Raw genomic sequence first — 26,953 nt, 5'->3', positions numbered from 1 at the left:
TTTTGCTAAGGAAGCTGTAGGCCTGGGACCTGACTTTTGGTCACTGAGCTTGTTGGCTCTACTAAATTGCCCCCTTTTTGTTTACATAGTTAAATTCCATTTGACACTCCCCCCACCCACTGTGAATACTGGTAATTAAAAGACTGTTCTTGACACCTATGTTATGTATTTACTCACACATTTAAATTCTGAATCCCACTTTGCATTACTCAGTAGTTTTGATTTCCACAGAGAATAAGTAAATGGGACCAAATGTTCTTTACATAGACTTACATGGGGAACTTTTGGGGTACTGAGTCTCCTCAGAGGGAATAAAATTTTTATCTCTAGTTTCCTTTGAAATGAGTCATATACAATTATTGGCAAGAGAACGGAATATTTACATGTTTCCTGGATGATTCATTCTCAAACACTCTGAGCATCTTTTACCTGGAGTGTGACTAACTTAGATTTTCATATGACTGGCTCCTTGTTATTGATATTTCATCTCAGATGTCACCTTTTCAGAGAGGCCTCTCTGAATAATCATTTTTTGTCCTTTATAACATGTACCAGTATCTAATAATAATCTTGTATTTTTTTTCTCCCCTCAGCAAAATGTAAAGCTCCATGAAGCAAGGACTTTGCCTGTTTTGTTCACCACTGTCTTGTGTATTTTTTATCCATTTCCTGAAACATGTTAGGCATTCAGTAATTATTTATTTATTGAATGAATTGAATATTTATTAATTTCTTATGAAATTATGACATCATTTTTTCTAAGTGTAACAGTTATCCTTTAAAAATGTGTGATTCTACTAAACTTTTCTAAAATATAGCCTGCTTTCTCTTGCCTTATTTCAAAAACATTTTTCGTAAATGTTGAATGAAACATCAGATGATAAGAAAGAATCTGACCTAAAGTAAATGTTAGAGTGACAAATATTTAGGATTAGGGACAACTGTGACTTTCTTGTTACATATTGAACTGAAACTAGCTTAGTGTGGCTAGAGTGAAGCAAGCCAAGAGAGACTAGTCAGAGATGATGTCAAAGGATGGTAGGTCAAGGCCCTGTGGCTTTTGTGGAGTTGGACTTTAACTCTTAATGATAAGGGAGGCCATTGGAGAGTTTTGAGCAGAGAAGTGACATGATCTTACTTCTCCAAAAGATGCCTGTGTAGAGAACAGACTGAATTCAGGGGGAGGTGAGAATTGAGCTGTGGAGATATTTAAGTAAGTACAGTCTGCTTCTGGGCTCTTACATCAGTTCTGCTGGTTAATTTATCTATATCTGTGCCAGGAGCATCCTGTCTAAATTTCTGTAGTTCAGTTCTGACCTTCAATATATTTGGTAGGGCATACTGCCAGATCCTACGCTCAAGCCTGAGCCTTCTTGCTTTTCTTATCAGGGATATGTGGCCTCTGCTTGGAACTCTGCTCTCCGATGTATATTTTAGAATGAACTTTTCTTAATCAGAAAACTCTAGGATTTTGATTGGGATTGCATGTCCATGGGTTAATATGGAGAATATTGAATCTTCTGAACTTAAAATTGGGATTACTCCATTTATTTAGGTCATCTTCACATATATAAATTTAAATAGAGGCTTTGAATATTTTTATGTTAAATCCTAAGCAATTTTTATGTAAATTTGATTTTTTGAAAAATTGTATTTTGTTTCTTGTTGCTGTTTACAAATGCAGTTGATATTTGTATATTAAACTTATATTCAGCTACCTTGCCAACACTTACGATTCTAATAATTTGTAAATTCCTCTGAATTTTCCATGTAGAAAATAATATCTGTAAATCCTATTTTGTTCCCCTCTTTCTAATCCTATATATTTTATTCATTTTTTTCTTATTTTACTGAGCTGGCTAGAACCCACCAGGATAATGTTTAATAATAATGCTAGTAAGTATTAATTGTAGGACATTTTGTCAAGTTCTTAATTTTTAAAGGGACTGGGCCTAACATTTCACATTTAAGAATGATGTTGTAGGTTTTTGTCAGATACTTTTATCAGGATAGGAATGTTTTAAAAGTATTTAATTATGGACATATTACTCCTTAGAAAGTTTGCCTCAGTTTACATTCCTGCTATCAGTGTACAAAAAAGGCACATTTCTTCATATATGAGGTACTCATTTTTTTAAAAGTTTCAAATTTCATTGGCAGCAAAAAATTTTTTTCTTTACTGGTTTTGATTTATCTTTTAACCAATATTTTACATTGATACGGCTGTTAGTCTTTTAAATGGTAGGATAGGGTTTTTTTTTTTTAAACAAAAGAACTTATTTTAAAATAATTTCAGGTTTAGAGAAAAATTACAAAGATAATACAAAGAACTTTCTGTTTCCTAGACCCTTAACCCAGGTTCCCCAACTGTTAAATTAACATTTCACTATATTTATTTTATCATTTTTTCTCTCTTCACAAACACTTTTTTTTTCTGAATGGTTCAAGTTGCAAACTTTATCTCCAAAAACTTTGGTGTTCTTTCCTCTTTCTTTTTTTTTTTGTTAATCTTTTTGTTAGACTGCCTTATTTTAGAGATTTTTAGCTGTGCCTTATTTATTTTATCAAAATATAATTGACATAATAATATCATATTACTTTCAGATACACAACATAATGATTTAATATTTGCATATATTGTGAAATGATCACCGCAGTCTAGTTAACATCCATCATCACACACAGTACAGTTTTTTCCTGTGATGAAAAGACTTTTAAGAATTACTCTATTAGCAATTTTATTTTTTAAATAGAATTTTGTACCTTTTGACCAACTTCACCTATTTCATCGTTTCTTAAAATAGAATTGTTTTACATAACCACTATACTATTATCAAAGTAAAATTATAATTGATATATTATTATATAATCTGTAGACATTTAAATTTTCAGTTACCCTTTATAGCAGTTTTTTATCTTGTCTACAATCCAATCCAGGATCATGCATTAAATTTAGTTTTCATGACTCTTAATTTTCTTTCCCGTAACAGATAGTTGTTTTTTGTCTTTCATGACATAGACATTTTTAAAGAGTACAGGTGAGTTATTTAGTAGAATGTCCTTAGTTGTCTGCTGCTTTCTCTGGTTAGATTCAGGTCTTACCTTTTTAGAAGGAATGCCACAGGGGTATGCTGTGATGCATCCTATCATGAGGCATATGGTGTTGACTTGTCCTATTACTAATGATGTTAACTTTATTCACTTAAGATAGTAGTACTGGCAGGATTCTTCACTATGAAATTACTATTTTTTACTTTGTAATTGATAGGTATCTTAGAGAGAGCAACTTTGAGACTAGATAATATTCTGTTTTCCATCAAACTTTGAACCACTAGTTTTATTAAGTATTGATGATACTTGCCTGAAATAATTATAGCCAGGGTGGTTGCCAAATGCCAATTTTTCTCATTTCTTCACTCCATTAATTGTTTGGAATTATACTATAAGAAAGAGCTTTTTATTCTCCCCCACTCATTTATGTCAGTAAGGACTGGTACGTTTTTATTTTATTCTTTGGATTATAATGTGCTATTGTTTTTATTTTGTTGCTCAAATGTTCCTCATTTGACCAGTGGATGTCTCTTCAAGCTGACTCCTGTGTCCTTTAGACATGCATTTCCATTATTCTTTGAGAATTTCCTTATTTTCTGCCCTGGCCTGGAAATCAGCCATTTCTTCAAGAAACCCTGGGTTCCTTTTATTGGTGCATTAGCTGTGCTCATGGCTACTGGAGTGTCATTGCTTCCAGGCCCCCTCATCAGACAGAGCTAAGGAATATATATGTGTATGTATATTTATACATACGTTTATACCTGTTTCTATACCTCTCTATATTAGGAACTGAGCTTTTATGGTTAGCTCTAATTCCAAGCCTTCCCCCTTTTCATATTCATAACTTCTTTTTATCTGACAATAAAATAAGGGACTAAATTCTCATTATCCATAATATATTTATTTATTTACTCAATTCTACAATAAAGAAGTTTCATATCCATGTAAAAACAAATATCTAAGTAGAGTATAATATGTGTTTGGCCCTGGCTGGTGTAGCTCAGTGGATTGAGCACGGGCCTGCGAACCAGAGGATTGCGGTTTGATTCCCAGTCGGGGCACATGCCTGGGTTGCAGGCCAGTTCCCAGCAGGGGACCCACGAGAAGCAACCACACATTGATATTTCTCTCCCTCTCTCCTTCCCTTCCCCTCTAAAGATAGATAAATAAAATCTTTGAAAAATGTGTGTTTGTATTTATTTTGCTCTTTAGTTCAAGCAGAGTATGTTGTCAAAATATCATTTTCAAGAGTTACCTAAGGTTAATTCTTTTTCCCTTGCCCCCCTTCGTGTGGTTATTAACTCACTTCAAATACAGTTAAGTTCATTTGTTCATTTGTGTTCCAGTTTGGGTTCTTCTCTCTTCTGATTATTGATTATTTCTTTTTTTATATATATAAAACATTAACCTGGTTTCAAAAGAACTGTACAAAAAAATAGGCTAGGACAGGTTATCAGATTACTGAGATATAAAAATATGGCTTTTAATTGTTTGTTCTTTCAGGGAATCATTTACTACTTCACATTAGAAGAAATATGTGAAAGTTCCTGCCAACTTATGAGAATTTCTTTCTTCGGCTCTGTTGTGTTCTACTTTACAACTTTCTCAGAAGTTATTTTTGATGCCATGTTCTGTGGCTCGCATCAAAAGAGGAGTTTGTCTTCATGAAGATTCCTAACATTGGTAATGTGATGAATAAATTTGAGATCCTTGGGGTTGTAGGTGAAGGTAAGTTTAGATTCCTTGAGTTTTTTAGCAATGTACGATTATACCTACCACTGAAAAAATTAATAATTCAGGTCCTCTTAATTTAATTTATATCAACTTGGATATGAGCCATAAAAGTAATATTAAAAATAAAATTACTCTCAACTTTTGGGTCTTATTCTCCCATTGAAAGTTAATAACACTATTTTTTAAAAATATTCTATTTATTTTTAGAGGGGAAGGAAGGGAGAGAGGGAGAGAAACATCAATGTTTGGTTGCCTCTTGCTCACCCCCTACTGGGGGCCTGGCCCGCAACCCAGGCATATGCCCTGACTGGGAATCAAACCAGTGACCCTTTGGTTCACAGGTTGGTGGTCAGTCCACTGAGCCACACCAGCCAGGGCTCAAAAGTTAGTAACATTTTAAAGCCCCTTAAAGTTGAATAAATCAGGGATTTCTTAAAGCTGTCTTTATTTCATTCTTCTCATTAGAAATTATGGTTTCTTTAGTCAGTAAGTTTTTGGTTATATTTTATTTATTGGCTAGGTTTATTGCAAATATGTTAAATTTTTTTATATAAGTTAAATTTTACTTACTACATGGTAAATAAATGAATAAATAACTTATTTATTTTGGGGAATGACAAACCACATTTTATAAATTCAGAGCATATTCTAATATCTTTGACATCAGATGTGTGTTACAATCAGCATGTCATGGTTTAATTGGCAGCATTTTTTCTTTCTTAATAGTACATAAAATTATGCTTATAATCAATGACATCATTGATTAGATGAAATATGGTAAATCATTTTTTAGAAGTCTTCCTGATTTTTTCTCTCTTAGTAATTTTTGCTCTTGGCTTAAAGATAAATTTTTGGAGATTTTGATAAATGATTCTGTTAATGGGATAAGCAACTATAATTATAGTTTCTTAGCATTTATATGTTTAAAGCAAATGTTACAAAATTTGTATTTAAAATTTTTCAAATAAATTTTGAATTTCAAAAGAAGTTTTAAAAATTTACCAATGTGAACAACAAAGCTGTTTTAGATTTTAATACTAAGTTTCCAAGTCTTTTTCAACTAAATAAAAACAATTACAGTACAGTATAATCATTTGGTGTTAACTTCAAGGTCTGAAGCTGAAACCATATTAAAAGAACAGATCCATCTTCCTTCACCAGTCAATTCCTTTTTCTTTTCTTGATTGATATTAATTATGTAAATAAAATGTATTTCCATATCTTACCTACTATCTATTTTATAATACCTGTCTTTTTGTTTGTTGTTATTTTTTTCAAAAGTATTACAATTAGAGACTTATGCAATAAAGCTAGTGACCAGAGGTCTCCTCATAGGATGTAATAGGATTGGAATGTTCCAGATTCTGGGTCTAAGTTTTCTGGATCATAACCTTGTTTTTCTTTGTATACATATAAGTGATTATCTTCTCAGGGACTGGCTCTCATTAACTAAAAAAAAACTACCAGGCTGTTATATAAATCAGAATATGTCAGTTTAACTTGTAGTCGGAACCATCATTGCTATATGTTTTTTTCTTTATAAAGTGTCTCAAATGCTTTTTGGCTAAGAAATAAATATATTAAGGAAACTAAAAACTGTCAAGCAAACTCTACATTCCTGTAGCCTAGACAGTGCATTTTCACTCCACAGAAAAACTGGCATGAGGATTGGATGATTGCCTGTAATTGTAGAGCTAAGTTGGATGGCTATAATGGCTGGTCCCCTCCTCACTGTGGTATTAAGGTTTATCCATCTCCACCAAAATTGGGTAGACTTGTTCTGGTTCTCTAGACTCTGTTGGAGACATAGTTCTCAATTTCATGTCTGTAAAGTCTCCTTCTCAGAGATGCATGAGGCTTTGCTTGTCCATATCAGTGTTCTTGATATTTCTACAAACCTCAGTTATCATACATTACCTTTTGATTCTCCTAATTAGATTTTCACAATATAACTTTAACCTCAGTTTCCTTGCTGTCAGCTCTATTTTTCCTGTTACAAAGTAGTTTATTGACTAGGTAATTGGATAAATAGCCCAAAAGGTAGTAACGAATCTCATCAAAATATACCAAACACAATGGGAGTACATGGTTATAAATGGCCAGAGATTCTTGGACTGCTTGTGGCCTTTGCCCTTGAACTGCATCTTTATTTATGGCAAAAATGTATCAATGTCTACTAGTTATTAACCGGAATGCTGACACCTAGACAGTTGTGCCAATCAGGAAAGAGATTCCAATATCCTATAAGACAGGGGTACCCAACCTGGCTGCTAGTAAAGCTCTCCTGAGCGCTGCCTTCTGTACCGCGTGTCCCCCCCACCCCCATGGAAAAACCTGTCCCTGGTGCCAGAAAGTTGGGGACTGATGCTATAAGAGGATTTAAATGTCTCCTAGGACAGAGAACCTATGTGGTAGGCTCCTTGCTTGAGCTTACTATTGGTAAATCATTAGCACTTATATTTTTAGCTTCCTAGAACCTCTTGAATTAATTTTCATTTACTCCTAAAGTTCTTATGCTCAGATCTTGTCTCCAGAATATTTTGAGCCTAAAGGTAAAAATGTCTCAAGTGAAATTTTCTTTAAAAAGAGAAACCTTTAAAAATACATGTTGAAGAAATAGGTTATTTATACCCTTGGTTTATATATATATACATATATAAAAATAAATATCCATGCTGTCTTTTTATGTAGCTAATTGCATTATCACTGTAGAATATTGTCATTTCAGGAGTCATTATAACATATATTGATAATCAATGTAAAAATAATAGAATTTTAACTTCTACAAGAGCTGTAATTTGTATATTGGTCCCAACTGTTTATTTCTTTTTATTACAGGAGCCTATGGAGTTGTACTTAAATGCAGACACAAGGCAAGTGCAAGAAAATATCGTGTGTTTTACTGTTTTGAAACTAATGTAGTATTCTGTGCACATGGGCATATAATTAGAACTGTCTGGCTATAATAATGATGTTTATGGAATAGAATTAATATGTGAACCCAGAGAAGGGAGACTATTTGGGACAAGCTTTATCACAATTAGGTAATCATTAGTTCTTTGCAATCATGTGCTATTTTTTCAGCTGACCTATGTATAGGTGAAAAGTTGCCCATTGGGAAAAGAAAAAGTAGTAGAGAAGAAACCAAGGTGGTGATGAATTTATATTCAGGTACTTAGGAGCAGTGAATAATTTCATTCAGTCAGTATTTTTCATGTACACCCAATAACTTATAATGCTTGATGTATCTGAATCCAGATTTTGAAGTGAATCGTGGATAGGTATTTGATTATGAAATGGGGATGGCGTTAATAGTGTATGATTGTGATTACTGGCTATAGTTGATAATCCTTGAACAGCCTTGAAAGGAATCATGTTATATAAATTACTTGATTATGATAATAATCTCCATTTATTCAGGTAAGTTTTTCAAGTTTCCATAGCTGTTGTTCAGTGGTAAGCATGTTTTACTCACAGACTAACTTTTAGATGGTAAGTTTTCTAATATCAAATCATTATGTTGTATACTTGAAACTAATATGTTATATGTGTATTATTCCTCAATTAAACAAATAATATGGCAAGTGTTAAAGCAATAACATATTTTTCTATTATGGTATACATAGTCTGAGTATTAATAGTCTGGCTTCATGCTATTTTGTGTGTAACTTGTTAAGACCAAAATTTAAAGGTTTTTTTGTGGTATTTTATAATGCTATAGGTAATTTATATGTGAAATGAGTTTAGCAATTTAGCCCAAGCCATTTAAACTCACAAATCTATTATAACATGTATGTATGTGTATATATGCATAAATAAAGATGGTGTGATTTTTAAAAATTATTTATTTATTTTCAGAGGGGAAAGGTGGGAGAAAGAGCAAGAGAAGCATCAGTGTGTGGTTGCCTCTCACACGCTGTGTGCCCCCAACTGGGGACCTGACCTGCAACCCAGGCATGTGCTCTGACTGGGAATTGAACCTGTGACCATTTGGTTTGCAGGCCAGCATTTAGTACACTGAGTTATAGCAGCCAGGGCAATGATGTGATTTTTATATTTGCTTTTTCTTTCCAATATGCAAAATATTACTTACATTTTGTATTTAAGGCTTTATGACAGTTGGTACATATTTGGGTTTTAGCTCACAAATCTTTTTAATTCAGTGAATTTTCTGTTCTTGAAATTGGTTGATCAAATAATTTTGTGTTGGTAATAATTGCCTGAAGATCTCTGCCAGTAAATCCTCAAAAAATGGTTTGAATACTATTGATTCTTGTAGGATGATTAATAATTTAGAATAACAAATACAATAAAAGTAAATTTAGCATCTTGAATATGTGAAGAAATATTATGGGAGTTTGAAATTAAGCAAATGGGAAGGTCTCTAATGAAATTCTATGGTTTTAATGAGTTGCTTTGACTTACAATAAATTTCTAAAGATTAAAAAAGATAAAATTCCCGGTTCCATTCCCAGTCAGGGCAGGTGCCTGGGTTGCAGGCCAGTTCCCGGCAAGGGACGCACGAGAGGTAACCATACATTGGCATTTCTTTCCCTCTCTCCTTCCCTTCCCCTGTAAAGATAAATAAACAAAAATCTTTAAAAAAATAAAATGAAATAAAATTCCTGGGTGGATAATACAAAGGGAAAATAGGTTATTGGTTTCCAAGTTAAATTTGATTTCTGAACATAATACCTCCATAGCAAATGGAAGCTTCAGTTCTTAATCTTAACCCTTGAGTTTTAAAATCCAAGAATTTCTGATCTATAATGCAAGTCTTCCTACAAAGTTTTCTCTGTTTTTGTCACACTTTTTCCTCTGACCCTTCCCCCATACCTTTTTTGACCTTATTATGTAAGTAAGCTCTCCTCTGTCTTTTCATGTTTAAAAAAATTATCAGTTGAATATGTTGCTCTTATCTTTCCATATATCTGGTTTACTTGCTTGTTAAAATATGCTTGTTACCTGTAGTGAGTGGTTTGCACTGCACACTGTTAGTGCCAGCAAGATGGGCCCAGAGTGAAAGTGGATGAGAACAGGCATTTCTGCTTTTGGGAAACCGTGTGAACTTTGATTCCTAGTGGCTATGTGTAGGGCACTTTGAGTTTCAAAGATGAGTAAACCATAGTTTCCTTAACCTTGTGTGGCTTACATTTTGTCTGAAGAGATGCTTTAAAAATGAGATTGCATCTGAAAACATCTCTTTTTACAGCCCTTCACTAAATGAAGGACACACAGGCCAGTTCTCTAAGTATTGTTGTTTTTTTCCTTTAATGCATCTAAAAAGATATCGCTGGATAGAAAATTTAAATCATAGATTAGTGCCTAACTCAGGGTAATAAAAACTCTTTTTAGAATCTGCAGCTGTTTAGTAATTAGATTTGTTATAGTATACTCTTTTTTCAGTCAACAGACCTTCAAATCTTTACCTCATCACCCAAAAATAGATAATTTGATGCTTTTTGAAAGGTTTATCCTTCAGGATCAAACAAATGAATTACTGTGAAATTTAATGTTACAGTTAAAAATTGATATAATCCTTTCTCTTGTACCATTATGTATAAAATAATCATGCCATGTATTTTCATACGTTTTAAAAATTAAGGAAATGCTTATAAAATGTATGATTACTTATGCATGGGCATATGTGATAACATGCATAAATTTGTTCTCTTTTTGAGAAGACTGGCTCTGGGTGTATATATAATTAAATAATGTCCAGCATGTTGTATATTTGTTACAGATTTAAAAAAATTTTTTTAAATTTATTTTTAGAGAGGGGAAGGGAGAAAGAGGTAGAGAAACATCAATGTGTAATTGCCTCTCACACACTCCCTACTGGGGACTTGGCCTGCAATCCAGGCAGGTGCTCTTCTTACTGGGAATTGAACCTGTGACCCTTTGGTTTGCAGGCCATTGCTCAATCTGGCCTGTGAACCAAGCCTGGATTGGTTCGGGCCGCACCAGCCAGGACCGAATTGAATTTTTAAGACCAAGATTAAAGAGAGTCAACAATGAGAAACTGAGGCCTGGCTAGTATAGCTCAGTGGGTTGAGCACAGCCTGGGAACTAAAGGATCGCTGGTTTGATTTCCAGTTAGGGCACATGCCTTGGGTCGCTGGCCAGATCCCCAATGGGAAATGCCTGAGAGGCAACCACACATTGATGTTTCTCTTCCTATCTTTTTCCTTCTCTTCTCTCAAAAAAAATCTTTTTTAAAAAAACAATGAGAAACTGAATATATGAGATTATGTAATTTACTTTGTCATTACTTTCATCCTTATTTAAAGTAAAATGTGATTTCTTGCTTTTTGTGTGCAAAATGTTTAGTAAGTATTTGAAGAAAGTTAAAGAGAGGCTTAGGGTTTTTCATAAAGATTGTCAGAAGACAAAGATTGTAAGAAGTCAGAAATACTTATATAATATGAACCATATTTCTGTGTGGTTTCCTCTCTTTACCTGACCTTTGTTGTTGATCCAGTTAATGGTAGAACAGTCTCTGGAACACTACAAAAGTCTCAGCAAAACCATAGTTATTTGTATTATAATATTTTGTATTTCCAATTCTGCTAGTGTGCTGATATAGGAAAAATGATCTATGTTTCTGTTGTCTTATTATCAAAGAAATAATGGCTTGTGTGTCAATTTCTGGGAGAGTGACTTCATTAGGGAACTAGAAGAATTTTGGGGTTTAGCAGGCTTCCTGGTTGCCTTTATCCTCATCATCCTAATCTAGATTTGTCATGTTGTTTGATTTTTAGTAAATTGGATAAGGGAATGAATGGTCATATAACTAGCAGTACTAGCTCTGCCTGTATTGTCTGCACGAAACACTTGACCTCATTCCTCCTTCTTACAGTGACTAAGTTCTCAGTTCCTAAATGACCATATCCCTACCTGCCACCCAATATGGAGGATGAGTTGGCTAGGGTAGTGGATGGACTTTAAAGTTCCCTTTTCTGGTAATCATAAAAACATAATTAGTTCAAAGAAGAGATCATTCTTTCTACCCCTCCTTAAGATGAGTCATTTCATTAGTCTCTGATTATGTCTGTGCTTAAAAGATTTATACTAGCTTCTTAATGTGACATTTTTCCAAAACTTTAGGAGCAGACATGAGTGTGAATCATTTTTCTGTACAGGCCTGAAATATATACAGGGGTTGGCAAAAGTAGGAATATAATACAATAATTAATAAATAAGAATACAAGAATAAACCGCATTTTGCATACTCACAACTGTAAGCCTTCTTTTGCCCACCCACATATTCACTGGTAATATAAGAAAAAAAAAAAAGATCATCAAATGCCCATATAATGGGCATTTATATGAATTGTTGAACTCAGTGACGGGAACATAGTACATGGCGATTTATTTGTACAAAAAAGTAACCCAACCTTGGAATACTTTTAGAAGCTACACAATGCTTGTAATCTTTACTTTTTTAATTTAAAGGTTTGTTTCATATGTTAAAACATTTCAAGTTAAAAATCAAATAGAAATTGTTTTTTTACCTCTTTCACTTAATAGTACTGTGTTCTAGGCCTGGCATTATAAAGTCAAAGTCAACCAAATATCTGGTTAGGAAAAATCTGTTAGGTATCTACTAAATGTGAGGTACTCTGCTAGGCACTGGCTCTGCAAAAATCAGTAAGATGTAGTTGCTACTTTTGATGAATATCATTTGGCATCTATAAATTAACAAATGCAAGCTTAAAATATAGTTTTCGAGAGTAAATTTGAGAAAAGATTGTAGTTGAAATAATAGTATGAAACCTTTTCCATTTTTTTCAATAAATTCTCCATTAAAGCCTGCTTAGGAACTAACTCATGTCATTAATAAAGAAAAATGTCTTCTCATATCATATTTTAAATCATTTTGTTGATATCTACAAAATAGCTTGCTGGGATTGGGATCACATTGATCAAGTTGAGAAGAATTGACATCTTAATAATATTGAATCTTCCAATTCATGAACACAGAATATCTGTCCATTTATTTAGATCTTTGATTTCTTTCAAGAGTTATGTAGGGTTTTTTGCATACAGATCTTGCGAATATTTTGTTAAATTTATACCTAAGTATTTCTTTTTCTTTAGTGATAATGTAAATGGTATTGTGTTTTTAATTTTAAATTCTAATGCTTCATTGCTGGTATATAGGAAAGCAATTGACTTTTGTATATTAACCTAGTATCTTATGACCTTGCTAGAATTGCTTATTAGTTCCAGGAGTTTTTGTTTCGTAGATTTTTGGAGATTTTCTTCTGTAAACAAAATAGTTTTATTTCTTCTTTTTCAGTCTGAGTCCCTTTTATTTCCTTTTCTTGCCTTACTGTATTTATGACCTCCAATACAATAGTGAATACACATGGTGAGATGGGGAACTGTCTTGTTCCTGAGCTTAGTGGGAAGGCATACCATTTCTCACCATTAAGTGTGATGTTCGCTGTAGGTTTTTGTAGATATTATTAAGTTGAGTAGGGTTTCTCTATTCCTAGGTTCCTGAGAGTTTTTTTTTTATCACAAATGGGTGTTGAATTTTGTCATACGCTTTTCTGCATCAGTTGATATATGATCATGTGATCTTTCTACTTTAGTTTCTTGATGGTAGTGAATTATGTGAATTGATTTTATTTTATTTTATTTTATTTTTTTAAATTTATTTATTTTTTTAAAATTGATTATGCTGTTACAGTTGTTCTATTCCCCCCTTCATTCCCCTCCACCCTGCCCCCCCAACCCCACCATTACCCCCCTTTAGTTTATGTCCATGTGTCTCAAGTCCTTTAGGTTCTATATTTCCCATGCTATTCTTGCCCCCCCCCCATCTATTTTCTATCTACTGTTTATGCTACTTGTTTTCTGTACCTTCTCCCCCCATCTCCTCCTCCCACTCCCCTGTTGCTAACCCTCCTTGAGATCTTCATTTCTATGTTTCCACTCCTGATCTAGCTGTCCTTTTAGTTTGCTTTTGTTTTAGGTGTGGTTGTTAATAACTGTGAGTTTGTTGTCCTTTCACTGTTCATGTTTCTTTAACTTCTTTTTCTTAGATAAGTCCCTTTAACATTTCATATAATAAGGGCTTGGTGATGATGAACTCCTTGAATTTGGTCTTATCTGAGAAGCACCTTATCTGTCCTTCCATTCTAAATGAAAGTTTTGCTGGATAGAGCAATCTTGGTTGTAGGTCTTTAGATTTCATGACTTGGAATATTTCTTTCCAGCCCCTTCTTGCCTGTAAGGTCTCTTTTGAGAAATCTGCTGACAGTCTGATGGGGACTCCTTTGTAGGTGATTGTCCCCTTAGCTCTTGCTGCTTCTAGGATTCTATCCTTCATTTTAATTTTGGCTAATGTAATTATGATATGCCTTGGTGTGTTTCTTCTTGAGTCCAACTTTTTTGGTACTCTCTGAGCTTCTTGGATTTCTTGGAAGTCTATTTCCTTTGCCAGATTGGGGAAATTTTCTTTTATTATTTGTTCAAATAGTTTTTCCACTGGTGGTTGTGTCTTTCCCCCTTCTGGTACCCCTATAATTTGGATTGGAGCGTTTAAAGATGTCCTGGAGGTTCCTAAGACTCTCCTCATTTCTTTGAATTCTTGCTCCTTGACTCTTTTCTGTTTGGCCATTATTTGGTTTCTTCTGGTCCACTCCATTGATTTGAGTCCCAGTTTCCTTTTCATCTCTATGGGTTTCCTGTGGAATTCCATTCATTTCCCTTAATTTAGCCTTCATATGTTTCTCTAATTTGTGGCTATAATCAACCAGATCTGTGAGGAAGCTGATGACCAGTGTTTTAAACTGTGCGTCTGAGAGTTTTGCTATTTCTTCGTCGCTTAGATTTATCTGTGGGGCTTTGAGGTCTTCCTGCGACATTTTTGGTCTGTTCTGGCCCTTTAAGTGGGAGAAGCGGCACCTTGGATTCCCAGGTCGCTTGGTTGTGACGCTGTATGTGGGGGCGTGGTCAGAGCGGGGAAATGGCGGCGCCCTCTATCCCCTTGGCCGCCGTCTATCGCCGCCGCGGCCGGTCCAACCGCCCACTCCCTCGCTGGTGCGCAATTAGGCAACCGCAGTAAACAAGCTGCACCGCCTCCCCACTGTCTCCTCTGCAGTCGCTCACCCGGTGGGTTGCTCGGTCGCTCACTAGGTCCAATCCTGGGTTTGGAACCCGGGCGTCTGGATTCGCGCGTCTGGATTCGCGCGTCTGGATTCCGCGCCCGGTCCGACGGAGCCCTCCTTTGTAACTCCTCACCAGACGCCGGTTTCACCCCTTACCGGTCGGGCTGAAGAATTTGTTGTTAGCGGACTTCCGAAAAGTTCAGTTTTCCGTGTTCTGGTTGTGTTTTCTGATGCTAATATTTAGTTGTCCCTAAACTTGGTTGTGTGAGGAGGCACGGCACATCCACCTAAACCTCCATCTTGGCGGAAGTCCTGAATTGATTTTAGAATGTACACCTGGGATAAATCCCACTTGGTCATGGTATATAATTCTTTTTATGCATTGCTGGATTTGATTAGTTAATATTTGTTGAGGATTTCTCCTTTATGTTATGAGAGATATTTGTAGTTTGCCTTTCTTTTAATGTCTGTATCTGGTTTTGTTATTAGGGTAATATTGGCTTCACAGAGTGAGTTAAGAAGTATTCCTCTGCTTCTGTTGTCTGACAGATTATACAGAATAGGTATAATTTCTTCCTTAAATGTTAAGTAGAATTCACCGGTGAAACCATCTGGGTATTAGACTTTTTTAAAAGGTTATTAATTTTTTATTGAGTTTCTTTCATAGATATAGGCCTATTCAGATTATTTATTATTCCTTGTGTAAATTTTGATAGTTTATATCTCCTAAGTTATCTGTTATTTATCTAAGTTATCAAACTTGTATGAATAGATTTGTTCATAATATTCCTATATTATCCTTTTAATGTCCATGTGATTGTAGTGATGACTCTTTTTTATTTCTGGTAAAAATAATTTGTGTTTTCTTTCATTTTTTTTGTGGTTAGCCTGGCTAGGGATTTATCAATTTTGTTGATCTTTTAAATGGGCAGTTTTTGTTTTCATTGATGTTTGAGTTCCCATTTTCAATTTCATTGATTAATGCCGTAATTTTTATTATTCTTTCCTTCTTCTTGCTTTAGGCTTAAGTTGTCCTTCTTTTCTATTTCCTAACATAGAAGCTTAGGGTATTGATTTTGGGCCTTTTAAAAAAAATATATGTGCATTCAGTGCTATAAACTTTTCTTTAAGCATTGTTTTGCTGCATCACAAAAATTTTGATTTATATTTTCATTTTCATTTAGTTCAAAGTATTTTAAAATTCCTCTTGATTTTGTCTTTGACCTATGTTATTTAGAAGTGTGTTTTTCTCCCTGGCTGGTGTGGCTCAGTGGATTAAGTGCCAGGCTGCAACAGAAAGGTCACCAGTACATTTATGTTTTCCAGTCAGAGTACATATTTGGGTTGCAGGTCAGGTCTCCAGTTGGGGGCATGTGAGAGGCAACCAATCAGTATGTCTCTGGCACACTATTTTCCTTCCTCCTTTCTCTTCTGTCTAAAAGTAAATAAATCAAATCTTAGAAAAAGATGCATTTTTAAATTTTGAGGTTTTTCCAGCTTTCTTTTCGTTATTGATATCTATAATTCTGTTGTGGTATGAGAGTAGACTGTGCATGATTTTTATTTAAATTTTGTTCAGTTTAGTGGCCAAGAATTTAGTCTGTCTTGATGAATGTTCCATGTGAGCTTAAAGAGAATATGTATTCTGCCCTTGTTGGATGAAGTATTGTATAAACGTCAAGTAGGTCCAGCTGATTGATGGTGCTGTTTAATTCACCTATATCCCTACTTATTATTATTATTTTTTTTGCCTGCTGGATCTGTCAGTTACTGATAAGGGAGGTGTTGAAGCCTCCAATTTAATAGTGTATTTGTCTATTTCTCTTTGCCATCTTATCATTATTTGCCCCATGTATTTTGATGCCTTCTTGTTTGGTGCACATATATTCAGGATTGTTGTATTTTCTTGAGGATATATTATTTTGTAATGCCTCTCTTTATCCTTGATGATTTTCCTGGTTCTGAAATCTGCTTTGTCCAAAATTGATATAGGTACTCCATCTTTCTTTCGATTAGTGTTTCATGTGGTATATTTTTCTTTATCCCTTTGCTTTTAACCTATCTGTATCTTTTTATTTAAAATGTTTCTTTTAATTCACTTCGATATTCTCTTCTAATTGGTCTATTTAGATCATCTACATTTAAAGTCAGTATTAATACATTTGGATTAATATCAACCATGTTTGTAACTTTTGTATTTGTTATACTTCTTGTTTTTAAATAAAAATAGTTCACTGTTTTTCTGCCTTCTCTGATTTTAATGGACAATTTTTTTAAATTCGTTTATTTATTTTTTTTAGACATAGGGACAGGGAGGGAGAAGGAGAGGGGAACATCAATGTGTGGTTGCCTCTCTTGCACCCTCCTACTGGGGACCTAGCCAGCAACCCAGGCATGTGCCCTGACTGGGAATCGAACATGCAAACCTTTGGTTGTGCAGGCCAGCACTCAATCCACTGACACACAACAGCCAAGGCTTAATTGATCATTTTTTAAAAAAGATTTTTCATTTATTTACTTTCATAGAAGGGGGAAGGGAAGGAGAAAGAGGGAGAGAAACATCAATGTGTGGTTGTCTCTCACATGCCCCTCTACTGAGGACCTGGCCCACAACCCAGACATGTGCCCTGACTGGGAATCAAACCAACAACCCTTTGGTTTACAGTCCCATGCTCAATCCACTAAGCTACACCAGCCAGGGCTAATTGACCATTTTTATATGATTCTCTTTCCTTTCCCATCTTAGCATATTTATTACATCTCTTTTTTACAAAGGGATTTAGGAATTTGCAGTATACATTTACAGTTTATTTAATCCCACTATCAGATAACTCTATTCTGCTTCTTGGGTAATACAGGTACCTTATATATACCAGAATTTTCCTAATTTCTTCCTTTCATTCCTTACAATATGGATGTCATCCATTTCACTTACCCATATGCTATAATCAGCAAATACATTGTTACTATTATTACATTGAATAGTTATCTATTACTTTAGAATGGGAAAATAGGTTTTATTTTACCTTTATTCCTCCTCCAGTGCTCCTTTTTTCTTTGCATAGATCTGACTTTCTTTTTAAGATTTTATTTATTAATCTTTAGAGGGGAAGGGAAGGAGAGAGGGAGAAAAATATCAATGTATGGTTGCTTCTCATTGCATCCCCTGCTGGGAACTGGCCTGCAACCCAGGCATGTGCCCTGACTGGGAATCGAACTGCAGTTGTTTGGTTCGCAGGCCTGCGCTCAATCCACTGAGCTACACCAGCCAGGTTCTGAAGAACTTTTTAAAACAGTTTTTGCTATACAGGCCTACTCATGACAGATTCTCTTCGTTTTTGTTTATCTGAGAGAGTTTTTATTTTTCCCTCACATTTGAAGGATAATTTTACTGAATACTTCTAGGTTGTTGTTGTTGTTTTCCAATACTAAATATTTCAACTCATGGCTTCTGACAGCAAGTCAGATGTACTTCTTATCCTTGTCCTCTATAGGTAAGGTATTTTTCCCTCCGACTTTCATGATTTTCTCTTTGTGTTTGGTTTTCTGTTGTTTGAATATATGTTTAGGTGGATATATTTTGGCATTTATCTTTCTTGGTGTGCTCTCAACTTCCTGGATATATGGTTGTTGTCTGTCATTAATTTCAGAATATGCTTGGCCATTATTTCTTCAAATATTTCTTCTTCTTGGTCTCATTCTTCTCCTTCTAGTATCCTAATACACCTTTTGTAATTCTGTTTTGCTCTTTAAAATTATTTTTGCTCTTTTCATTTTAGTTTGGGAATTTCTATTGATATATCCTTATGTGTACTGATTCTTTCCTTGGCTATGTCCAATCTCCTGATAAGTCCATTAAAGATATTATTCATTTTTTATTATAGTGTTTTTGATTTCTAGCATTTTCTTTTAATTCTTCCTTGGAGTTATGTATGCTTGCATTACCCAATTGTTTTTGCATGTTCTCTACTTTTTCCATTAGAACTCTTCAATTATCCCTGACAACTCCCAGATCTGTGCCATATCTGAATCTGGTTCTGATGCTTTCTTTGTATTTTCAGGCTCTGTTTTTTTCTTGCCTTTCAGAATGCTTTTCAGTGTTTTTTACAAGTCAGGTAGGATATATTGGCTAATAGGAACTGAGGTAAATATTCCTTCAGCGTAAGACTTTACATTAATTTGGCTACTTACCTGGGCTATGTTTAATGTTTGTTGTAGGTGTAGGTGCCAGAGGCTTCAGCTTCCTATAGTGTCTATATTTTTTCTTTATTGTTTCCCCTGTTGTCTTTGGGTTTCCCTAAGAACTCCTTTTAAAATTGAGTCTGTTTTTTGCGACTCTTTCATTTGTAATCCACTGTTACTGTACCGGGATCCTGGTGACAAGGTTATAGAGTCAGGGGAGTGTTCTATAAACGTAGGACCAAATCGTAGTCTTTTGGTGGGCCTGCGTCTTGGGCTGCAGCCTTTATTTCTTAGCCTCCCCACTCCACTTACGCCCTTGTTTTTAGGTGAAACTAAAAGGCTCTAAGGGGAAATAGTTGACTACTTTCCCCTCTCCCAGGACAACATATAAGGTCTGGTAAATTTTACCTTGGAGTGTCGGCTTTTATAATATTTGGGGACTGTTACTCCCAGCTGCACCACACCCTGGGCATATTTCAAACTGTTTAATTTCCCCTTAGCCTCACCCAAAAAGGAGAAGATTTTTGTAAGATCTTCGCCCTGGGTGCATTTTAAAATTGTTACTTTTTTTTCCCTCTCACCCGAAAGGAGAGGAGAGCATTCTCAGATTTTTATAGTCAGAAGCTGATGAGGTTCCTGGAGGTAAAGCCACAAGAGTATGGAGGCTCTCCTAAGATTGGACCCCTAGGAGTTCTTACTTGCAAGCCTTTGTCAAAATTACTGTGTAAGTTTTCTTACTAGTGATTACTCTATCACCTTCTGCTTTAGGTAAGCTGTTCTTGGGTGTGAGTCTCTGTATTTCCCTCTCTCCAGAGTTCAGGATTTCAGTTTGCCGTATGTCCTCAATTCTCTGAGAAGCCTAGGAAAAGTCATTGGTTTTAGTTTGCTCAGCTTTGTTGTTGTAAGGGCAGGAGTGACAATATCTAGGTACTTTCCATGTTGGAGCTAAAATACGAAGTTTTATATATATATTTTAAATTGGGAATATCTTGTCCAGTTTAAAAATAATGTTCAGCAAGAGGCTTTTAAGTTTCCTATGAAACATTTGCTTAGCTGAGATGACTCATTCTCAGTTATTTTCATCCCGTTGAATCTCAGATCTATATATTTTCAAAGTGCTTAGTAAGAACTTTCTCAGAACAAAATATATGAAAAATTTAAGAATTTCATGTAGTTCATAAAACACTAATAACTATTCTAAATTAACCAGAATTATCGACTTTCTAACCCCCGCCTTCCCTCCCACTGCACTATTTTTTGTTTTATCAGATACCATCTATAAACTATGCTAAAGAAGTGTGGGGAAAGTAAAGAATTCTTTCTTTAATCTTCACTTATTATTTTATCCCACTTATTTCTGAAGAAGTAAGTAACTCAGTTTTCTGAGACACTTTGAACTCTCTGGAGACTAAACACTGTTTACATTTGAAAAACTAATAAGAATAAATGCCTAACTTATGCTGCCAATGGTTAGTTTTCAGTTAACCTCAAAGAATGTAGTAATTATAAACTATAGGTCTCAGTGAGTTTAGCTTAATAGTATTATTTTCAGAATCTGTGTGATAGAGGAGAATTTGGCTCAATTGTGTTACTAAAGCAACTGAAACATACTGTGTACTTTAAAGCATTATAATTTAATTACTTACTAAAATATTGCAGTTGGGGAGACTTCAGTTTTTATCCTTGGAGAGCAGTTATAATCAACCTCGGGAGATGGAGACATTGTAAATTACATTAACCTTGCCCCATTTGATGTTTCATTTTAAGTTTTTTTTTTTTTCACTGAATCTGTGAGGAACAGCCATAAAGACAAGAAAAATTAGCTTCATGGCCTTTAAGATTGCCTATTAGTTGGCAAATTTATGCTATGTTTATCTAAGAAATATCTTCATGTTTTAATTTTTCTAATTGTTTAAAATTAATGTCTTTAGGAGTTAAAGATTATTTTGAAGAGGGAGAATTAAAATATTAAATGTTATAAATATTTTAGCATACTAAATAAAATTTGTTTTAAAAAGTGATGATGCTGTATTGAAAGGGTTTGGTTGAAAGTAATTATTTTTTGCCATGTAATCAATTAGCTGCAGTTCATTTTAAGGTAAAATGAACCATTTGTCTAGCATAATCTGAATTGGAAACAGAAAGCTTTCCCCAGCCTTTTTGCTTAGAGACATTTTCTTTCAAAGAAATAGGACTATTGGGATGAAATAGAAAAGGAAGAGCAGGTCTTCAGTAGTGGCACAGTTATGTGTTATGCCAGGTTCTACCTACCCTCAGCAGATTGGTGGGTGGTATCAGTGTTGCTCTTATAGAAATTAAAAAAGAAAAAGCTCTAGATAGATTGTAATGATATCCTCGAAGAAACCCAGAAATGAACACAATACATCAGTATTGTAGTCTTAAGCATAAAGCTTCCATGTGCTAACAATTCAACTAAAAAGAATTGTCCACATTCAGTGTTTTTAATTTGAGGTTCCTGTTGGTAGGGACCTGACTTCCAATTTTAGATAAAAAGGGAGCAGGAGCTCCTCTTTTTTTGTGTGTGTGTGTGTTCTGATCTTGCTACTTCCTGCTAAGTAGGATCACAGCTACCCTTCCCAAATGCTTCATTATTCACAACAGCTTTCAGGACCACAGCATCAGTATTGATCACCTTTTCCCCTCTTTAGAGAGACTCAGGACCAGTCCCACAATTCTTGACATCCTCTTTTACTTTTTGTCACCACTAAAACTCACTGGCTGCACATTAACACAGAATCCTTGTCCTTGTACCACTCTGTTCATCTCTCAATTGCATCCTGTTCCCTAGAGATCCTGACCTTCCATTAGTAATTTCTCTGTGGGCTCCGCCTTGCCTCAGCCTCACAGTATATTCTGGCTCTCTGCCTCTGGGCTTCTCTGTTGTTGCCAAGTGGACATCTGAGGTAGCCCCCTCTGGCACCAGTCTGCTACTTCTGCCTAACTACTTGGTAAACCATGCTGTCTGCCTTTGAGCCCCTTGAGTACAGTGATTTCTTCCCTCTTCAGATTTTTGACCATGCTGCTTCCTTTACATGCAGCAGTTTTACAGTCTTTGCTTGGCTGACTCTATACAGACTGATCTGGGTTTCTTTGCATTAATCCCTGTTGGTGCCTATTTGTTTCTTTCTTGAGACTTACTTATATATGCAATTGTATATTCACTTACTCACTTAGCCTTTTTCATTGATTCTAAAATGTGTATTTCCCCCCACAATTTTGAAATTGGGGCACATGTTACACTGGATGCTTTGATTGCTTTTTGAATGGTAAGTAAAATAATCATTTATCTTACAGTCAGTCATACCTTAGGTGGAATGACATACTGCATTTAATTATCTTTCCCCGCTTGGTTATGAGTTGCACAGGAATTCTGTTTTACTCACCAGTAGGAACCAGTGTCCGGTACAGTACCTGGCACCTAGGTAGTCACTGAATAAATATTGCTTGAATGAATATCATTATGTATTTGGAAGATGATGGCCCTAATATATCTGAGGATGAATCAGTCAATACATACATGTGAGATTTTAATTCAGTTTCTGTGTTTGAGTCTTTATCTTTGGAGTTTTTTTTATTTAGTACTCTGAAGGAGACTTAGATATGTCTGTTTTGTTCCCCCTTTATATAACTTGTGCCATTATCAACATATGTACACCCTTGTTTAAGAGTGTTTATTCACCATGTATGAAAATGAATCTACATAAGCTTTTATCAGTTATCAGCAATTGTCTTTCATTAAAGGGAAGAATGAAGAAGGATATGAAAGAATAGCAGACTTATAAAGTTTAGACAGTTTTGAGTACTTGAACTTGCTTTTTCATTTTACTTCATCCTCCAAGAACTTGTGCAGTAACTGGTGTGCCTCCTTCACTCATTTTAAGTGAAAGAACAGCAAACAGGTAACATGAGTGACTGGAGTGCCTTAGGCCGACTCCTAAGCAGGGTTCAAGCTCACTCCACCACTGGAGGGAAAGTGTGGCACTCGGTTCTTTCCATTTTCTGAATCCTGCTACTCAGGGCAGTGGCTGAGCCAGCCTAAGATGATGAACATTTTACCTTTTGTTGTAACACTTGGCAGCCTCGTTGTGAAAATGTCTGCTATGGTTAAGTCCTTCCTGATCTCTCGCATGTACCTCTGGGTCTTGTAGATCATATTTAGGTCTGTCTCCACACTCTTGTATGTAGTGAACATATTCTGTGTGGTGCAAGAGCAAAAGAAGTTGAACACAAAAGAGGAGGAACTCAAAGTTGCCCAAAGTGAAGGTATCAATATGGAGATGCACTTGCAGGAAAAGGAAATCAAGAAGTTCAAGTATGGCATTGAAGAACACGGCAAGGTAACAATGAGAGGGGCCTGCTGTGAACCTAAACCATTAGTATCATCTTCAAGTCTGTCTTTGAGGTGTCCTTCCTGCTGATCCATGGGTGCAGGCTGAATGCAGTTTACACTTGCAAATGGGACCCAAACTTGCATAGTACCCAAACTTACCTGCATCAGGTGAACTGCTTCCTTTCTCACGCCGCAGAGAAAAGCATTTGTCCTTTTCATGCTGGTGGTGTCTTTGGTGTCTCTTGAGCATCATCAAACTATTCCCCATCTTAATTCAAGGGTATTAAGGACCATGTGAAGGATCTGGAGAGTGAAACTTACCACAACACATCTGGTCAGCTGAGCCCCTCCAGCTCTTCCTCTCTGTACTACCTCCACTCCCAGGGAGAAGTTGGTTCCTAGGGACAGAAACAGTTCTCCCTGCTGCAGTTATAACAAACAAGGAAGTGAGGCAAACAGTGCTAATTATAGCACATAGCAAGATTGAATGGGGCAAGCAGGAAGCACCATCTCTTAATTCAGATGTACAGCCTTTTGATTTCCCTCATGAGAAACAGAACTCTTAAAAAAAAAAAAACCTAGCCACTAGGCATTAGCCATTGTACACCAGTAGCCATTCTGCAGAGCCAGCAGTCATGCCAGCAGCAGTGTAATGACGTAGAGATCTAGCTAGACACATGCTTGAAAGCATTACGATTCTGCTCAAAGAACAGGAAGGCGCAGTAGAAAATGTGCTTTTGTTCCAATGGAGGTGGTACTGTTAAACTGCCAGGTTTCTTTTGGGATGCCTGGGAAGGAGGATGGAGAGAATGATTGGAAAAGGTACATGTTGGTATTTAAAGTGGTTGACTCGAAAAATTTACATTCTAAATCTTATATGAGGTGATATATAAGTAAGGCCTTTTTTTCCCCTCCCATACTCCCCTAGAAAGGTTCAGTGTATTTGAAAGTGCTAGATATTTGCCATGTAGTGGTGCAAACATGCAGTGTAAACTCATGAACAGATTTTAAAATAATGCACATACAGTGTTCAAATTTGAACCTTTTCATGGATTTTGTGGTGTGGGCCCAAATGATGTTTCTGTTACATAATTCCTACTGTGATAGTGAAGCACCCTTTCTTTTCTTAATCAGCCCCCTTGAAATGTTTCCTATTATGGATACTGGTTCTGTTTGTTATGATCTTTTCCTATTTTGTAGAAAGATGTCATGAATGATTTCCTTCTCTCAAAAATAATCATCGATGCTTGAATGATAGAATTTAGTACAGCAAACAGTGCTCGTGATGTGAGAAAATTTAAAGAAATATTTAGAGCTGTACTATTAAATGTTCTTTTTTTTTTAAATTTTTTTTGACATATATATATTTTTTTTATTTAGTTACTTTTCAAGTACATTTTTTTCCCTTCCCCCCCCCGCCCCGGTCTCCCCCCTCCCTCCCATTCCCCCCCCACCCCCAGTCCTCAACTCTGTGTCTTTCATACTTGTTCCTCAAAATCCCTCCCCCTTTTTCCCCTTAAGTTCCCTTCCCTCTCCCCTCTGGTCGCTGCCCACTTGTTCTCTATTTCAGCGTCTTTGTTTTTATTCTGTTTGCTTGTTTGTTTTATTCTTTAGCTTCCTGTCAAAGGTGAGATCATATGGTATTTGTCCTTCAATGTTCTTATATGAATTTTTCAGTAACTAATAGGTCTTGGCTTTATTTTACTTAATAAATGCTACTTCACAATATTTCAGAACTTGTATTCTGAGTTTGGTAGTCTGTGTTTTGGGATGACCAACATTTTTGTTGTTGAAAGAGGTTCGAGTATAACCCATGTAACTAATTTGTTTTGGTACAACCATTATGGAAAACAGTATGGAATTTTCTCAGAAAAATAAAAATGGACCTGCCTTTTGACCCAGCAATTCCACTGCTAGGATTATACCCCAAGAATCCTAAAACATCAATTTCAAAGAACCTATGCACCACAATGTTCATAGCAGCACAATTTACAATAGCCAAGAGTTGGAAGCAACCTAGGTGCCCATCAGTAAATGAATGGATCCAAAAATTGTGGTACATATACACCATGGAATTTTATGCAGCAGAGAGAAAGAAGGAGCTACTACCTTTTGCAACAACATGGATGGAACTGGAAAGCATTATGCTGAGTGAAATAGGCCAGGCATTGAAGGACAAATACCATATGATCTCACCTTTGACAGGAAGCTAAAGAATAAAACAAACAAGCAAACAGAATAAAAACAAAGACGCTGAAATAGAGAACAAGTTGGCAGCGACCAGAGGGGGAGAGGGAAGGGAACTTAAGGGGAAAAAGGGGGAGGGATTTTGAGGAACAAGTATGAATGACACAGAGATGAGGACTGGGGGGGGGGGGAATGGGAGGGAGGGGGGAGGCCGGGCGGGGGGGGAAGAGGAAAAAAAATGTACTAAAAAAAATAAATAAAAAATAAAATAAATAAATAAATAAATATATACTAAAAAAATCTAATCATTTCTTCAAATGCCTTTTTATAATCTCTTCACAGATGATTGCAAAAATCCTGAGCTTCATACTTTGTTATTGCATGAGAGCTACATAAGCAGTTTTGTACAATGAGAGATAATGTATAATTTAACATTTCACATTAAGCTATTGTCATGTTCAGCTTTATTGCAGGCAGTGTAGACCTAGTCAATCATATATTCTAGAGAGTGTTTTTATTCAATCAAGTTTTAAGAGAGCAACCCACATGTTTGCCTCCTCTGAGTGCTTTTGGCTGCACTGATCTTCCCTAGGTATGTCCTAATCTAAGCCAAATGCACTAGAATCAAATTTGTAGAAATGGCATTGTAATTATGTTACAGGGTTTAGGATCACAGATATACCCACTACTTCTAGATGTGCAAAAAATGTAGCTTCTTTTTTTTTTCCTTTTACTTAATCTACTCTTGATCAGAAGTTTCCACCAACCCCACAGGGCACTGTAGAGAGAAGATAGGAACAGCTGAAACATTAAACCTGCTAATCTACAGCATTCTTTTCTGACAGTTTAAACAGTCTCATTTGGAAAACCGAGTCTCTTTGTTTGATGGAATCTTTCAGATATTTTTCTCACAAGTCTTTTTGTGAGGAATAATCACAATTATACTAAAGGAGGTGTGTTTCTTTGGGACACTGCAAAATTTCTGAAACTTTGGAATCGTATTGGACACTGCTCCTTCACTTCCTGTTTCACATTCATTTTTACATGTTGCTTATTTTCTTTAAAATTTTAATCTTGAGATAATTATTGATTCACATACAAGTTGAGTAAATTACCTTCTATTCCTTGTTTGCTGCAGAGTTTTTAAAATCACAAATGATGAATTTTGACCAATTCTTTTACTGTATCGATTGATATGATCATATGATTTTCCTTCTTCTCCTGTTGATATGGTTTTCAGATGTTGAATCAGCCTTACATATCTGGAAGAAATCCAACTTGGTAATTATGTGTAGATATTTTTATACATCACTGGATCTGATTTGCT

General features: G+C 35.5%; 1 protein-coding gene and 1 pseudogene across 6 annotated transcripts in view; both read left to right on the top strand.

Annotated features, from left to right (window-relative positions):
- CDKL5 (cyclin dependent kinase like 5) overlaps positions 1–26,953 on the top strand; it is a 191,344-nt gene that overhangs the window by 46,376 nt on the left and 118,015 nt on the right. For 5 of the 6 annotated variants that reach the window (XM_053655834.1, XM_053655833.1, XM_053655832.1 and 2 more), the window contains exons 2-3: positions 4,555–4,779; positions 7,624–7,658. In XM_053655834.1, coding sequence (XP_053511809.1) covers positions 4,716–4,779; positions 7,624–7,658 — 99 coding nt within the window. In that variant the 5' untranslated portion in view covers positions 4,555–4,715. Of the gene's footprint in view, positions 1–1,076; positions 1,214–4,554; positions 4,780–7,623; positions 7,659–26,953 lie in introns of those variants that run through there. The other variant, XM_037157496.2, reaches the window with a different exon arrangement.
- Positions 22,420–24,139, top strand: LOC119058343 (gap junction alpha-1 protein-like; annotated as a pseudogene).

The sequence above is a fragment of the Artibeus jamaicensis genome, unplaced genomic scaffold (assembly GCF_021234435.1).
Source record: "Artibeus jamaicensis isolate MK-2021 breed Jamaican fruit bat unplaced genomic scaffold, CSHL_Jam_final scaffold_1283, whole genome shotgun sequence".
NCBI classification, from domain to species: Eukaryota; Metazoa; Chordata; class Mammalia; order Chiroptera; family Phyllostomidae; genus Artibeus; species Artibeus jamaicensis.
Note: the sequence above shows the minus strand (reverse complement) of the source record. Positions and strands in the feature narration are given on the sequence as shown.